Source organism: Amborella trichopoda, chromosome 8 (assembly GCF_054954075.1).
Source record: "Amborella trichopoda isolate Santa Cruz 75 chromosome 8, AtrichopodaSantaCruz75HAP2 v2.0, whole genome shotgun sequence".
Classification (NCBI taxonomy): domain Eukaryota; kingdom Viridiplantae; phylum Streptophyta; class Magnoliopsida; order Amborellales; family Amborellaceae; genus Amborella; species Amborella trichopoda.
In genome coordinates this window covers 43,927,141-43,942,087 of record NC_142343.1, presented here as the reverse complement: position 1 = coordinate 43,942,087, position 14,947 = coordinate 43,927,141, and the positions used below count along the sequence as shown (strand labels likewise).

At 31.5% G+C, this 14,947-nt stretch overlaps 1 protein-coding gene across 2 annotated transcripts; it reads left to right on the top strand.

The window, feature by feature from the left end:
* Positions 1 to 4,960: 4,960 nt before the first annotated feature.
* On the top strand, positions 4,961 to 10,699 carry LOC18432371 (methylesterase 17). 2 transcript variants are annotated; one of them, XM_006842480.4, is made up of 4 exons: positions 4,961 to 5,460; positions 5,656 to 5,796; positions 8,595 to 8,720; positions 10,206 to 10,699. In XM_006842480.4, exons 1-4 carry the CDS (start codon positions 5,230 to 5,232, stop codon positions 10,482 to 10,484), a joined length of 777 nt encoding a protein of 258 aa, XP_006842543.1. In that variant the 5' UTR covers positions 4,961 to 5,229; the 3' UTR covers positions 10,485 to 10,699. The 2 variants fall into 2 exon arrangements, with proteins under 2 accessions (XP_006842543.1, XP_088730107.1); XM_088873981.1 differs by lacking the exons at positions 8,595 to 8,720; positions 10,206 to 10,699 and adding an exon at positions 5,931 to 6,273.
* Positions 10,700 to 14,947: the final 4,248 nt, after the last annotated feature.

Sequence of the window (14,947 nt, the reverse complement as noted above, 5' to 3'; positions counted from 1 at the left end):
ATAGACGTGTCGATACCCCCTTCTCTCTCTCTCTCTCTCTCTCTCTCTCTCTCTCTCTCTCTCTCTCTCTAATCCATACATCATATCACAATACAAAAGCACAAACATATGACCATATTTTTTATACTCTCTATAATCTACGGTGTGGGTTGTGTAAGGCCGATGCCCCCTAATAATCAAAGTACGGTACACCTTCAAATAGTATTGAAACAAATTGTTTCAATATTAAAAATCTTTCGAATAGTATGAACATTTAATTTTTTTTCTAATTATAAAATTTAAAGCTTTAAAAATAGTATAGATCAAACATATTTATGAACACTTATAAATATGAAATTTGGCGCACCTATAAAAATATTTAAAATATTTTTTTGAAGAAATATAATGATCAAAATACCCTTTAAAACTTTCAAAGGTATTTTGATCATTTTTTTTTATTGAAAATATATATATATATATATATATATATTTCGCCAGTGTGAGTTTAATAGAAGAATGGAAGTCCAAAATTTGGTGTCAAAATAGTTTATAGAAAAATAAATAAAAATAAAATAGTGTAGAGACGTGAGATTGTGATTGTGGCTCTCCATTCAAAATGGATGGTTGGATAAGTGGGTGGATAGAACTACTATGCTGTAGGGGAAACATATAAAATTTGCCCTTTTAAGGGAACTCATTGATGAAATTTTTGATGGAAATTTTTATTAAATCAAGATTCTTAATTTACTACCGCTAAAATTCAATAAATATTAAGTTGAAGAAATAAAATCGTAGGGAAGAAGTTTTTTTAAAAAGGTTTTTTTTTGAAAAACATAAAATATAAATTTATATCGGTTTTATTAAAAAAAATATTTTTTTGAAGATCTTTCATTCTTAATGGATTTTAAAATATTAAATTTTTTTATAAAATTATATTTTAAACGGAGACTTACTTAGGCAAAAAGGCTTTCTTACCATAATAAGAGTTGAAGAGAGAATAAATGGAAGAAGAGTTAGCTAGGGACAATAAATTGGGTAATAAAAATTTTTTTTTTAATGGGTGGCCCATATGTTCTTAGTCAAGGAAAGAGAGATTGTAATCCATAAGTTAGAGTCTCGATGATTATGGCTGTGGCTTCGCCACGTTTAAAGTATATGTGAAACTATTGTCCATCACCATCTTATTCAAATGGATAGGTATGATATTTTAGTCGTAATAGCGTAAGTTAACTTTTGAGTGTTTGATTTTGATTTGATAACTCAGAGTATTATAATATATTTTTTTATTTATAAATTATCTTGATATAAAATTTGGGTTTATGTCTTATTTTTATTTGAGCATATTTAATAAACAAATAAAAAATACCGATGAAAAATAAAAATAACCAAAATAGCCATATAACTTGAATGGGTATTTGGTCCTTTGTTGTATCATAAATATATTTTATTGTTTTATTAGGTGTGCCACTACAAGGGATAGCATGGCCCAAGTTTATTTATACGGAAAATAAAAATACAAGGTTAGATGTCATGTTGGAAAGATGCATTCAATGTTAAAGAATTAAATAATTCCAAACAATTTATATTTACACCATTTGTGCTTGCTTTTATTTCTCTGTTATCATTGTTTACTAAGAAATATGTTTCGCATGTTTAAAATGTGGCAAATTTGGGTTAAAATAAGGCACATCTATCTTCAACATTTCATGCATTTTGGTATTTGCAAGAAATGAACAAGCATTTTCCTAATTTCCGAATTATCATCTTTGTGGCACTCCATGCCATGTCCTAATTTTTTCGGTTCTCTCTCCATTTTTTTAACCAATAATTTCTACTTCCCCAGGATTGTACTATCCATTTATTCCCTCGGGTCAACAGGGATATTTTTTAGGTCTTAAACTGCGGAGATGTAATCTCCGCAACTCATAAAATAATCTCAGATGTAATCTATCCAACTTTTTGGATCCGGCCATAAAACGGGATTCAGCCTTTTTTTTTACTGAGATTCGATAAAAATGACATCATGGATCGCATGAATCGCCGAGTGTAACGTTACATATTGAACACGTCCCCAACTCTGTAAATTTGATTTTTTTTTATTTGAAAAATCCTCAAGTATAGCATGCCACACTACGTCGGGACACCACATTGTTTTTTTTTTATTTGAAAAATCCTTACACACCATGTGGGTACACCCAATGGTTTAAAAAACGGATCGGTGCTTCAGATCGGATACCCTAAAAACCCATCCGGATCGGTGAATCGGCCGAATTGATTGGATTCGGCCTTAAAAAAATTCAAAAGGTTATTAAAAATCATTATAAATATTGTTTTTTATGAATCCAATAAGAAATAATAGTACTATATTATTAACTTCTAATTTTTTGCATCAATATACGAATATTGAGATGTTCTTTTTCTGTATGAAGATTATCATCAAACATTTATTAAAACCTAATTAAATACAATATTATACATTGAAATTAGAATTATTGGTTTGTATTTTATTATTTTATTATCATTTTATTATACAAATAAGAATAAATTTGAAATTTGTCTTACAATATCATCTAATTTAAAATTTTAATTTCACAACTATAACACAAAATAATACATTGCATAATTTATATTGTAAATAAATTAATAAGATTTGATTATCATTATAAATAGTATAATTATTAATTATAATATTATAATAAACATGATTCAAAAAACAAGGGTATGAACCTCACAAATAAATAAATCTAATGTATAATAATTAGTGTCGATAGAAATATAGCATTTAGTAACATAAATTTACAATCATTTTTTAATAAAATTAAAAAAATAAATAAAAAAATTCATATTTACAATGTGAGATAATTGATAAAGTAACTTGAAATAATCCCCATATCGAATAGTCCCACATCGAAGTCATGTGCACGCTACAAGACAAGCCCATTGTTTTAAACCTCCATTTACTTTAAGGACAACGAATAGTCCCACATCAAAACTTTTTAGAAGGCAAAGTCAAATGTAAAAGCGCTTTAACATGGCTACAAAGCAAAAGCTTGACGTGCATGAGGTGTACCCACGTGGTGTGAGAGGATATTTCAAATAAAAAAAATCGTCAAAACTTCAGAGTTGGTTTACCCATTTTATGGCTAGCATGCAGAACAAATTTATCGATGTGGGACCATTCGCTGTCCCTAAATTAAAGGGATGTTTAAAACAATGGGTTTGTCTTGTAACATGCATATAACTTTGATGTGGGACTATTCGATGTGGAAATTTATTTCAAGTTGCTTTATTATCACATTGAAAATATGAATTTTTTTATTTATTTTTTTAATATTAAAATATCTATATTTCTATCAACACTAACTATTATACATTAGATTAATTTATTTGTGAGGTTCATGCCTTTATTTTTTGAATCATGTTTATTATAATATTGTAATTAATAATTATACTAATTACAATGATAATCAAATCTTGTTAATTTATTTATATTATAAATTATGCAATGTATTATTTTTTGTTATAGTTGTAAATTAAAATTTTAAATTAGATGATATTATAAGACAATTTTCAAATTTATTTTTATTTGTATAGTAAAATGATGATAAAATAATAAAATACAAACCAATAATTCTAATTTCAATATATAATATTGTATTTAGTTAGGTTTTAATAAATGTTTGATGAGAATCTTCATAGAGAGAAAGAATATCTCAATATTCATTTATTGATGTAAAAAAATAGAAGTTATTAATGTAGTACCCTCATTTCTTATTGATTCTTAAAAAATAACATTTATAATGATTTTTTGAATTTTTTTAAGGTCGAATCCGGCCAATTACTGATTCATCGATCCAGATGGGTTTTTGGGTGCCCGTTCCGGGGCACCGATCTGTTTTTTAAACTACTAATTACAACACATTATCTAGACCATTTATTTTGTTATAAAAATAATATTTATAGATCTGCAAGATTTATACCATTTTTTAAGCTTCAAATTTCATAGTCGGTGTTAGAAATTGATTTTTAGAGCTATAATGGAGATTTCATATGCCCAAAGTGGACGTGGATTTTAGGTGTGGCTTTACTTGTTTTTCATAAAGCCTTGGCATCATAGAAGGCGAATCCTTTTATTTTTTAAATTTTATGACAAAGTTGATTGTGCTCATTTTCGCATCTTTGACTGTGTTTTTTTTAAATTTTGTAATTCAGTGGGGAAGACAAGCCCCTACTTGTTATTCGTCTTTTTTTTGTTTCAAAATAGAGTAGGCAGTTAGCTTTTCTATATGTGTTAGTGGGTGGTGTCAGTATATTGGAAACTGTTTGGGTTACTCCGTTTGAAAAATTACAAAAAACATAATGGACTATCTATGCAACTTACCCCACCCCAATTTTTTCCCTCACTTTTTTTTCCAAAACAACATTTTCTCGCAAAAACCTCCCAAGGTAAAAAGTTGTTATTTTTTTGAACAAAAATGCCCTTCCCGTACAAACCAAATCAATTCGTGGGTCCCAAGTAGCGTATTGCTGGAGTGCGTCTTTGTACTGTCGGAGCGCGTTATCATAATGTCGGAGAGCTGTGGCTTAGACACAGAATGCCGGAGCGCACATTCAGAATGCAGGAGCGCTTGTTTATACTGCCGGAGCACGGTCCTTCAATGCCGAAGCACTGTGGCTCCAGAAACTTCATTGCTAGAGCGCAATGCCGGAGCACGTCTTTACACCACCGGATCGAGTTTTCACAATGCCAAAATACTGTAACTCAAACCTGTATTGCCGAAGCACACATTCAGAATGCCGAAGCGCATGTGAAAATAGAAGAGAGAAGGTCATGTGAAAACAAACAAAGGTAGTTTAATCTTATTTCATGCTGTTTATTTGTGAGAAAAGGTTGCTGTGGGGAAAAACAATAAGACAAAACCTTGGGTGGGGGTAAGTTATATTGATAATATATATATTTAGATGTCTTTTGTATATTTTTGGGTTGCGTGTTTTTCAAGCAGTGAGTAGGCAGCCCAGTAGATTGAAAACTAGAATGCCGTAACTGAGGATGCTACCACGCCCCCTATTCCTTAATTTGACATGTAAGGTACAACTCCACTGGTAAAGCGGACACAGTAACGTGAGGCGCCTACCATATAATCAAATTCATAAACGTGAGGCACCTCTCCCTCTCTCTCTCATTCTCAATTCCCACATTCAGTCATTTGTTTTTAAGATTGGCCTGAATTTATTGCCGGAAAATCTCTCATGGGTGAAGTTCCGGCGACTCGACACTTTGTTCTAGTCCATGGGTTCTGTCATGGGGCTTGGTGTTGGTATAAAACTGCCTCTCTCTTGAAGAATTCCGGCTTCAAAGTAACCGCAGTCGACCTGGGTGGTGCAGGAATAGATCCCGGAAATTCCAATTCCATTCTTCAATTCGACGAGTACAATAAGCCCCTCATCGATCTCCTCTCTGCAATCCCTGAGGATGAAAAGGTGCGTGTGCCTGTATGAGAGAGAGAAGCTTTTGAGTCTCAAATGGTTGTTAGAGAGAGACAGAGAATGGTATTCAAATGGGACAGCTCCACCATGTAAATTGAAAATATATTTTTTTATTTTCCTTTTAGTGGTATTTTAATCTCTCCATAGAGGAATTTTTATTCTTATTTATTTATTCATTTGATGTGGAAGGTAATATTGGTTGGGCATAGTGCTGGTGGGTTGAGCTTAATCCATGCCACTCGTGTGTTTGGGAAGAGGAAAATAAGCCTTTGTATACACATCGCTGCCATCATGTTGAGAAACGGCTTTATGACTGATGAAGATCTTCAAGTAAGCTTTTATCTCTCATTGTTTTTACATTCAATATAGCCTCTTCATTATTGTTCATTAAATTTTGATTTGATTTAACATATCAATATATTGTAGTCGTTGTTGTTATTATTCTTATTATTATTATTGTTAAGGTTGCCGACGGCCGGGCCCAACACGGGAGAGACCTAACCCAAGCTCGGCCTATTTTTTGACTACCACAAAAATTGTTCCTGATGAGGCATAGTATGGGGCTTTGAGGCTGGCTCTCACAAACCAATTGACAAGCTTATCATTGTCATTATTATTATTATCATTATTTTGATGAAAATTTTTTCATGCGAGCTGTACCGCATTTCTACAATATGTGATCCAAAGGTGTAAAGCATCCATCTTAAACCATCTTAAAGATGGATGCAAATATGTGGTCCATCTAAACACTCTTGTAACTAAAGGTCCACATGTTTTCTTAATAATAATTATTATCCCGTGTTTTCATTTTTTGTTTCATATTCATGATCTTCATATTAAAGATTATGCATACACTAAAATTAAGATCAAATTATATTTAAACAATATAGAAACCATGTCCTTATTTTTATTTGTATATATATATATATATGTTTGTATCCCTTTTATTATTAATCTTTCCGTGTACTAATTGATGCTACTAGGGTTTTTACTGGGTTATGGTTTGTTCCCTTAATCTACTCAATATTTATAGTCAAGTAATGTTATAATTTTTGTGGTGATTGAGAGGAAAGCGATATTACTTTGGTAATTTGCTCAAGCTAATTTGAAATTAAGAGGAAAGGAGGAGGACATAGTGGTGACTAAAGTAGTTGATCATGGAATCCAGGGTCAAACAGAAAAGAAAAAAAAAAACCATACATCATGATCATCTACTTTTACTACAGTCGTTTGGACGTGAAATCAGGCGGCAAGAGTTAATATTGGTTGTTCAAAGTTTGAGAAATTTTCTTTAGATTTTATTTAGAGGATTAACTTCTCTTTGTTATGCAACTAACGGCTTGAGCTGTCTGCGATTTTCATTTTGTATAATCCCATAAAAATTATAGCTAAATATAAATTTGGAAAATTGAGCCACTCGCCCTTTTAATATTTCCCTTAGGCAATGAGAGTACTTTGGTAATATAGGCAGGTGAGGGGTAATATGAATATTTTGTGATTTATTTCATGCATTTAGGAATTCCAAATCGACTAGGCGTTTTTTGTCATTTAAGAAATGAGGTGAGTTTTTGTCTCATATATATGATATGACGGGCAAAGCAAGGTTTGTGATTGAACCATGTCATCAAACAGCCAATAAATTATATTGTTTTTGTTTTAATTAAAAATTATTTTTTAGTTTAAATTTAGGATATAGATTTATTTTTATAAGATACAATAAAAAAAAAAAAGAATTAGCTAAAATACCCCACGATATATTAGATGTAGATTCATTTGTTTTTTTTGTTCAAAATGTTATTTTTATTTGTTACGTCTTATATAAATAATCAAATAATTAAAGATAAATTTTTAAATAAAAAATAAAAATACTTTTATGCGCTCTTTAGGCATCTAGATGATGTGCACGCCATACTGTCCCGTCTAAGTATTCATGAATCTTTCATCGGTGATTAAGTTCAAGGAATTTTAGCATAATCGAGTTCATGAATTTTAGCATCTTCTCACAAAATATGGAAATTATGCAGTAAAAACTTTGGCAAGCCTATGATAATCTAGGTAACTATATGTATGGTCCAGTAGACACTCAATTTCTATAATTTCTATTTTACACTCATGTTTTTGCTATTTCCACCTTAAATATGGGTGGGAAGAAAGGTTTTTTTTGCCCATTACTACCACATGTCGGTGAGGATAGAGAGCATATGAGTGAATAATTGTTTTCTATTTATAATGGGTGTAGTTATTATATGGCCGTGGTCTCATGTGAACTGTCTGATTCTGATTCAAATGGATGACGCAAGATGTACTAGCATTTAGATGAGGCTAATAATGAATAAAATGAATAAATAAGAGTGTGACTTCTAAACTTTTTACAACACATATTCCTTACTATTTATCTATATAAATGGGAGAATAAATAGAGTGAGACTTCTAAAAATTTTGTCCTTACACTTTTGTTTTCCAATCTCTTGCTTTTTTTCCCTCTCTCTCTTGTTCCCAAATCTCTTTGCTTAAGTAATTCCTTGTTTTGTTATTTAAATTCAATGATAAAGTAAAAATATAAAAAAATTATAAATAAAAATTATTCTACTATAAAAATCATAGTCTTAAAGATAAAAAAATGGAAATTATTTTAATTAAATTTTTTAATAATAACTATGCATTTATCTTTCTGTAAGAGCATCTTGCAACACACATGCCATTAAGTAGTGGTCTTTGTTTGCAAGATGCTCTTAATGGGAAGAGATGCTTTATAATCTACCTAATGGCATGTGTGCTGCATTATAATCTTAATGCTTTATAATCTTGCAACAATAGCTAACTGGCATGTGTGTTGCAACCCACTTGCCATTAGGTTGCCAAAATTTTAAAATCTAGATTTATATTTTTTGAATATAGTCATCTAGAGATTTTTAGGTGGTTCTCGATTTGGGATCGGAAAGATTATTTCAAAGCAAGCCTTCAGCCCGATGGAGTAAGTGTACAACATGCTCCCATATCAGTAAACTATACATGCTCAATCACCCTACTTTTGGTGATATTTATCATGGAATGCACGTATCTTGCTGATTTTAATTTTAATCATGTTGTGATGTGCTAATTAAATTGTGAATTGTATTTAATACCAGTCTATTCCAAACCTTGCTGATTTGTTTGACTACAACTATGGGCTTGGGCTGGATCAGCCTCCTACAAGTGGCATTTTTAAGCCTGAATTGCAACGAAAACTTCTTTCTCAATGCAGCCCAGATGAGGTAATGCCTTAGAATCAACTTTCTTCCTATTGTATTAATTTCAAGTTGAAATTATGACTTGTTAAAAAATTAATAGTTATGTGTCGTACCTCAAATATTGCCGGTAAATGTCGTTTTGATGGTGGAAGACTTGCAAATGGATCATCTTGACTTTTATAATCACACACACATACACAAAAAAGATATTTTAGGTCTTAAAATTGGTTTTGTCTTGTGACTTGCTCTTTTGGGCAGTTCAATTCAAATGTTCACATGCTACATGTAAATTGTTTTTGGAGCATCAAATTTCATAATTGTTTTTGGAGCATCAAATTTCATAATAAAGCGTTGAGTTGAATTTACATGTTATATGAAAGAGGTTTTCAGGGGTACAATTGTATTTTCCTATGGAATTTTTAGGATTGAATATTATAAAAGCCATAGCCCTATGGAAACCACACCCTTATTCATTTTATCCATTTATTTCTATGTAGGAGAGTTAAGAGAAGCATAGGGCCCCAAACTCTCAATTGGTCCATAAGTTGAGATTTGGTGCTAGATCTATTATATTATGAGGGGATTGTCTACAAGTACAAAGAGATCATTTATCTTTTGTACATGGAGGTCACAAACATTTTTACTCATTAGATGTCAAATTAGATGACTTGGGGTGGGTCACAAAGTCGGAGAATTTGTTTTTTAGATTTTTGTGTCTATTCAATGACACTATTACAATTACCCATTTTGAAATTTATGATACACAAATAATTATAACCTTCATGTATAATAAATAAAGGTATCTTTGTTGACAATCCCCATCACAAGTACTTTCCTATCAATGAATAGCAGTTTCTAATCTTTGCCCGTGCTAATTTACTTCACCAATCTCTCATTTTAGTGTTTGGGAACTTACAATCTACTTTGCTTCTTGGAAAATACCGATACAGTGATATACATTGTATACAAGAATTTAAGATCAAGAAACGATTTTTAAATCTTTGATCGATGGAGTAAGTGTATACTATGCTCTGAACGGAGTAGGCTACACATACTTGTTATGCCTACTATAATGTGCAGGAAAATGTTTATATAAGACGTCAACCTTATACTATAGAAGTAAAACTCGCCACAAAAACTCACTGGAAAAGGTTGTTTCAATGTTAGAAAACCTTCTAATTGATCATTTTGACCTTGAGATGTATAGATATGAAAACAATATATGTCAAGTCCTAAAAATAGTACCTCTTGTGACATATTGTCTAGACTATCCATTTTCAATATCTTTAAGTACTCAAATTTGTACCATTTTGCAGCGTTATTATGTGTGGAAATAGATTTTCAGGTTATTATAAAGATTTTCGACACGAAAACTATATAATTTTTGGCAAAATTTGAAGGTGTGCTATACTTTTAGTGTTTGAGATTGACACCTTATTTAGACCACACCCTTGGCTATAACAATCACTATTATCTATTCAGAACATTAATTTTCTATGTAATCCACAGGACTTCACCTTAGCTTCCATGCTTTTGAGGCCAGGTCCAACAGCTGTATTCAGTGCAAAATTTGAGGACAATTCAGGGGACATTGATAAGGTGAACCGTGTTTATTTAAAGATGACCAAAGACCAGGCCTTGAAGCCAAATGAACATCAAGAACTGATGATCAAAAGATGGCCACCAAATGAGGTCATGTGCATTGACACTGACCATAGTCCATTCTTCTCTGCTCCCAATGAGTTGCACAACTTGTTGGTTAAGGCCTCCACTGTGTATTGTGGCTAAGAAACTCAATCAAGAGTTTTGTGTTTTCGTTTTTTATTTGTTGAAGTTAACCTAAGAAACTCAGTGAAGAGTTAGGGGATGAAGTTGGTTACTACTATGATAGACAGTGTATTAATATTGGAGAGGATTGAGGTTATCTAAGTGGGAAGGAGCCTAGGGGTTCCACATCAGCTTCTTTTTATTATTTAAATATATTATAACCGGTTTGGAGCGCACTTTAAAATTTTATTTATTTATTTATTTTTTAAAAAAGGATAACAACAGGTATTTTTAATCTAAAAAAAAAATTACATGCATTAACGAGGGACAACTCATTAAACTCATTGTGGCCCACCTTTTAACTCACACGCCCAAATAAGGATTGAGTGTGGCCTTTTCCGAATGATTTGCATGCTAAAAAATTAACTCTATTATTGGGTCACATTCAATGATCTCAATTCTCGCATATGAAACACCATCTCTATTATTGGGTTGCATTCAATGATCTCAATTTTTGGCACTAGTTTTTCTTTGCCTGTTGTAGGATAAATATACAAGTTCATGGTTCTTATAAAATCATCCCAAATTGACTAAACTTTGAGGAATTTGGAAAAAAATTATCCAATTCCAACTTAAAAAATACCAGAAATGAGAGGCGTTATGGCTGTATTTTGGAAAAAAAAACAATAAGACAAAGCTTTATCATGATTTTGAAAAGAAAAAACACACTCTCTCCTCTCTCTCTTTCTTTGTGCATAATAATAGTTTTAATAGTGTCCTTTGTCTCTAATTTTTTTGGGTAATTCAGGAAGGAGATAGGGGGCTGTTAGGGTATGGATATTTCATGTTAGTATTGATATACTGATACATATTAATATGGATATCCATATTGATATGTATCAATAATGATGTATGTCAATACTAACATGGGATATCCATACCCTAAGAGCCCCTACTTATTTTTTCGATAGAAAGGAGAGTTACATTTTGAAAGTGTTAAGTAGGAATGGATATCACAATGTAGTAATTGGATGTGGGGATGCAACCACCACAACCCTAGCCCTTTTCCTAAAGGTCGTTTTATCTCTATACCTACAAGAAAATAACACACACTCTCTCACTTACTTTGCCACCTTCCTATGTCCCAACAAATCTAGAATGATATATTCATTTGTGGAAAAAACACCACTAACCAAACGTGGGTCAAACCTTGACTTTCCCCTTATTTCTCCAAGTTGTTCTTTTGAAATAAGGAAGGACATGAACTCTTTAAACTTCATTAAAATCTTGTCTAGTCATTGTGTTACTAGTTTTTATCCTAGTCTTATTTCAAATTTCAAAAGTCATAATTACTTATTATACAAACATCCATACAAGGGAAAAAACATCTTAAAATTCACATATTTTTGTAAAATAACAAAATTACATAATATAACGACCCCAAACTTTTTTCGAAACTCAAACAACACTATTATTAGGGATTTTTAGTGTTTTTTGAATTTTTGAAGCCAAAAACTGGCCGATCTAGATCACCAGTCCACCGATTTGACATGATTTTTAATGTAGCCTATCTGGATCACTGATCCAATTTTTTAAACCTTAGTTTCAAGTATGGATATACCAAGCTTAAGCTTAATCCTAGAAAAATAAATAAAACTAATACACACTTTATGTTCTAAAAAAGAGGACTAGATTGTAAAATATAAAAATTATAAGACTACTTTTAACTATAAAAATAAAACGAGATTTATCTGTAAATTTCCTTTTTATTAATTTTTATGTGCAATGAAAGTATTTAATGATATATTTTTTCTCTTTTAACTCTCTTGAGTAGTTATGCAAGAATCAAATTTTGGACATGCTATTCTAATCGTAAAGGATAAGATTCCTAAAGTTTCTCATATATATAAAAGGTAAGGTTTGGTCCCCTATGTTGGTTAGCCTGGATTGACAGGGCTATAGCCCTATCAAAACAAGTAAAGCTTCACCTTATAACTCATTGAAAATTGCAATCCAAGCATCAGAAAACTTTTAAATCAATCATCTTGGTTTGAATATTATGGTTGTGAAAAAAATAGGATTTTAAGTTCTAAAATAGTGTATATTGCAACAAATTATCTAGATCGTCCATTTCACCCTAAAAAAAAGGTGCTCATAGATCCACAAGATCTGTACCATTTTTTGAGTTTTCCTATTTTATATTTGGTGACAGAAATTAATTTTAAGCCATCATGGAGATTTCTATCGGAGAAAATGCTTTCTAGATGAAGATTTGAGAAGAGGCTTTATTTTGATTTTAAAAATCTTAAACCTTATAGAATCCTAATCCTTCTATAATATATTAATTACGTACATGCTATAAATATAATAGCATAACGATTCTATGACTCGCCGGTCTATTTAGCACTTTATGCCATATAGCCCATACTAGAGATTTAATTATTATTTTTAGAAATGGTGGACACGTATTGACCCACAATTTTTTTATGGATGTTTTTTAAGAGCTTTTAGATGATGCGTATGTATGTGCAATTTTTTGAATTTATTAAGCTCAAAATAAAAAAAGTCTAACATACAGTAGTGGCTGTCCAAATCTATGAGTTTCACTTTTCTTTCATTTTTTTCGATAGTCTTGATTTGTATTTAACCAAGTAAAGATTAGAGCAGCTTCAGCTTAGTAATAGACATTCTAGTCTGTGTGAGATAGGTCAATATTTGAATCAGTCTAAAAAATATTAAAAATAAATAAAATAAAATATAAATTAAAATAGGGATTTATATGGTGGGGATTTAACACGACCTACGAATTCACTAGACAATCTTAAAAAAAAGAAAGGAAGAAAAATAATGAAAAAGGAAAGACCGGGACCTATGCAATCTGAGAACCGGTTTGTCCCATATCGATACCCTTATGAATTGGTGATCTAGATTGGAAATCATCAGATTTTATAGCATTGCAAACCAAGATGTTAATTGGCATCCAAATTAGGGGTATGCTTTCTGATGCTTTTAACAGGTAATGTTGTATATGGGCAATTGGCTTGATTGTTAAAGTGTTAACAATTGCAGCAAAAGTGTCCTATTGTCGGAAGAAATTTCCGACCTACTGAAAAGAAAATTGTCGCAAATTTGTTCCGCCATTTCCCAAAGATATGGAGGAGCACCCAAAAACCCCACTAATGACGGATATTTTTATGCTGGAAAACCTACAAATCGATCATCTCGACCTCGTGAATCATAGACATGAAGAAAAAATGGATCTTTAGTCCTAAAAATAGTTCATCTTCTAATACATTATCTAGGCAGTCCATTTTCAAGATTATCAAGTGCTTATAGATCTACTTGGGGCAAAAATAGATTCTCATATCATCACAAGGCTTTGCATCGCATCATTGAAACTACATTTTCGACATAGTTTTGAGGCACACTTTAGTTCAATAGTATAAAGTTGACACCTTATACAAACCTCACCCCATGTTTAAATACACACTTTACCTGTCATTCCAATCTTTCTTATGTCTCTGACTATAAATTTCCAATGTTTAACATACAAATTCTTCCCACCAATCCAAATTTCCATAACTCTGGCTCATAATTTTCCAATATTTAAAACACAAAAGCTGTCTATAAATTCAATTTTTCATGTGCGTGGGTCAAATATTTCGAGTGCGGGATCTGCAGGATTCAACCCTAACTTCGATGCTTTTGAGGCCGGCGCCTACGATGGACTTTCAAAGTACACATTTTGAAGGGGAATTCGACAAGGTGACCCAAGTTTATATAAAAATGAAAAAAGATAAGGTACTCGTGCCAGAGATACAGGAGGTAATTAAGCACGGGCCTCCGGAGGAGGTGATGGTTATTGAATCCGACCACAGCCCATTCTTCTCTGCAACCAATGAATTATCGGCCTTGTTGCTCCAAGCTTCTTCTGTATATTGTGGCAAAGAAAGTGCAGGAAGGACCATGGGATGAATTTGACCACTAATGTAAAATAAGGCTTCTAAGTATGATTTTTTTTTTTTTTTTTTTTTTAAAGTTTTGCTCAGTGATTTAAACTAAAACTTGATCAAGTCGATTCGGAGTTACTCAGCCAAGGTATAAATTAGCATAGGTTGAAAAGTCTTAAAAAATCATATATTTATTAATAATCACTAATAAATTATCTTCAATTAGATTTAGTTTTGATGCTGATTTGTGGATTTTTCTAATTATACGCTCTATTTTTTAATTTTATTTTGGGTTCTTTTAATTATTTCGAGCTGTAAATCAAATTTATCCATATTCCATGTTATATACAGTTTTAATATCTTTTGTAGACCTTTAATGATGTTTTATAACCTCTTTTGTTTTTTTTGTGTTCTCTTTGTTTCTAAAAGGTGTTATATTTTTAAAGCAACTTTTGAGTCTTTTATGGGCTCATGCATGACTTATAATTATTGACTTCAGTGTCTTCCAGTGTTCACTGATGATACTAGAATGGT

Excerpts from the sequence above, each read along its gene's own strand:
- LOC18432371 (XM_006842480.4), top strand. The coding sequence starts at position 5,230 with ATGGGTGAAGTTCCGGCGACTCGACACTTTGTTCTAGTCCATGGGTTC. Across the intron at positions 5,461-5,655 it reads CAATCCCTGAGGATGAAAAG|GTAATATTGGTTGGGCATAG; the intron begins GTGCGTGTGCCT and ends TTGATGTGGAAG. Across the intron at positions 5,797-8,594 it reads TGACTGATGAAGATCTTCAA|TCTATTCCAAACCTTGCTGA; the intron begins GTAAGCTTTTAT and ends ATTTAATACCAG.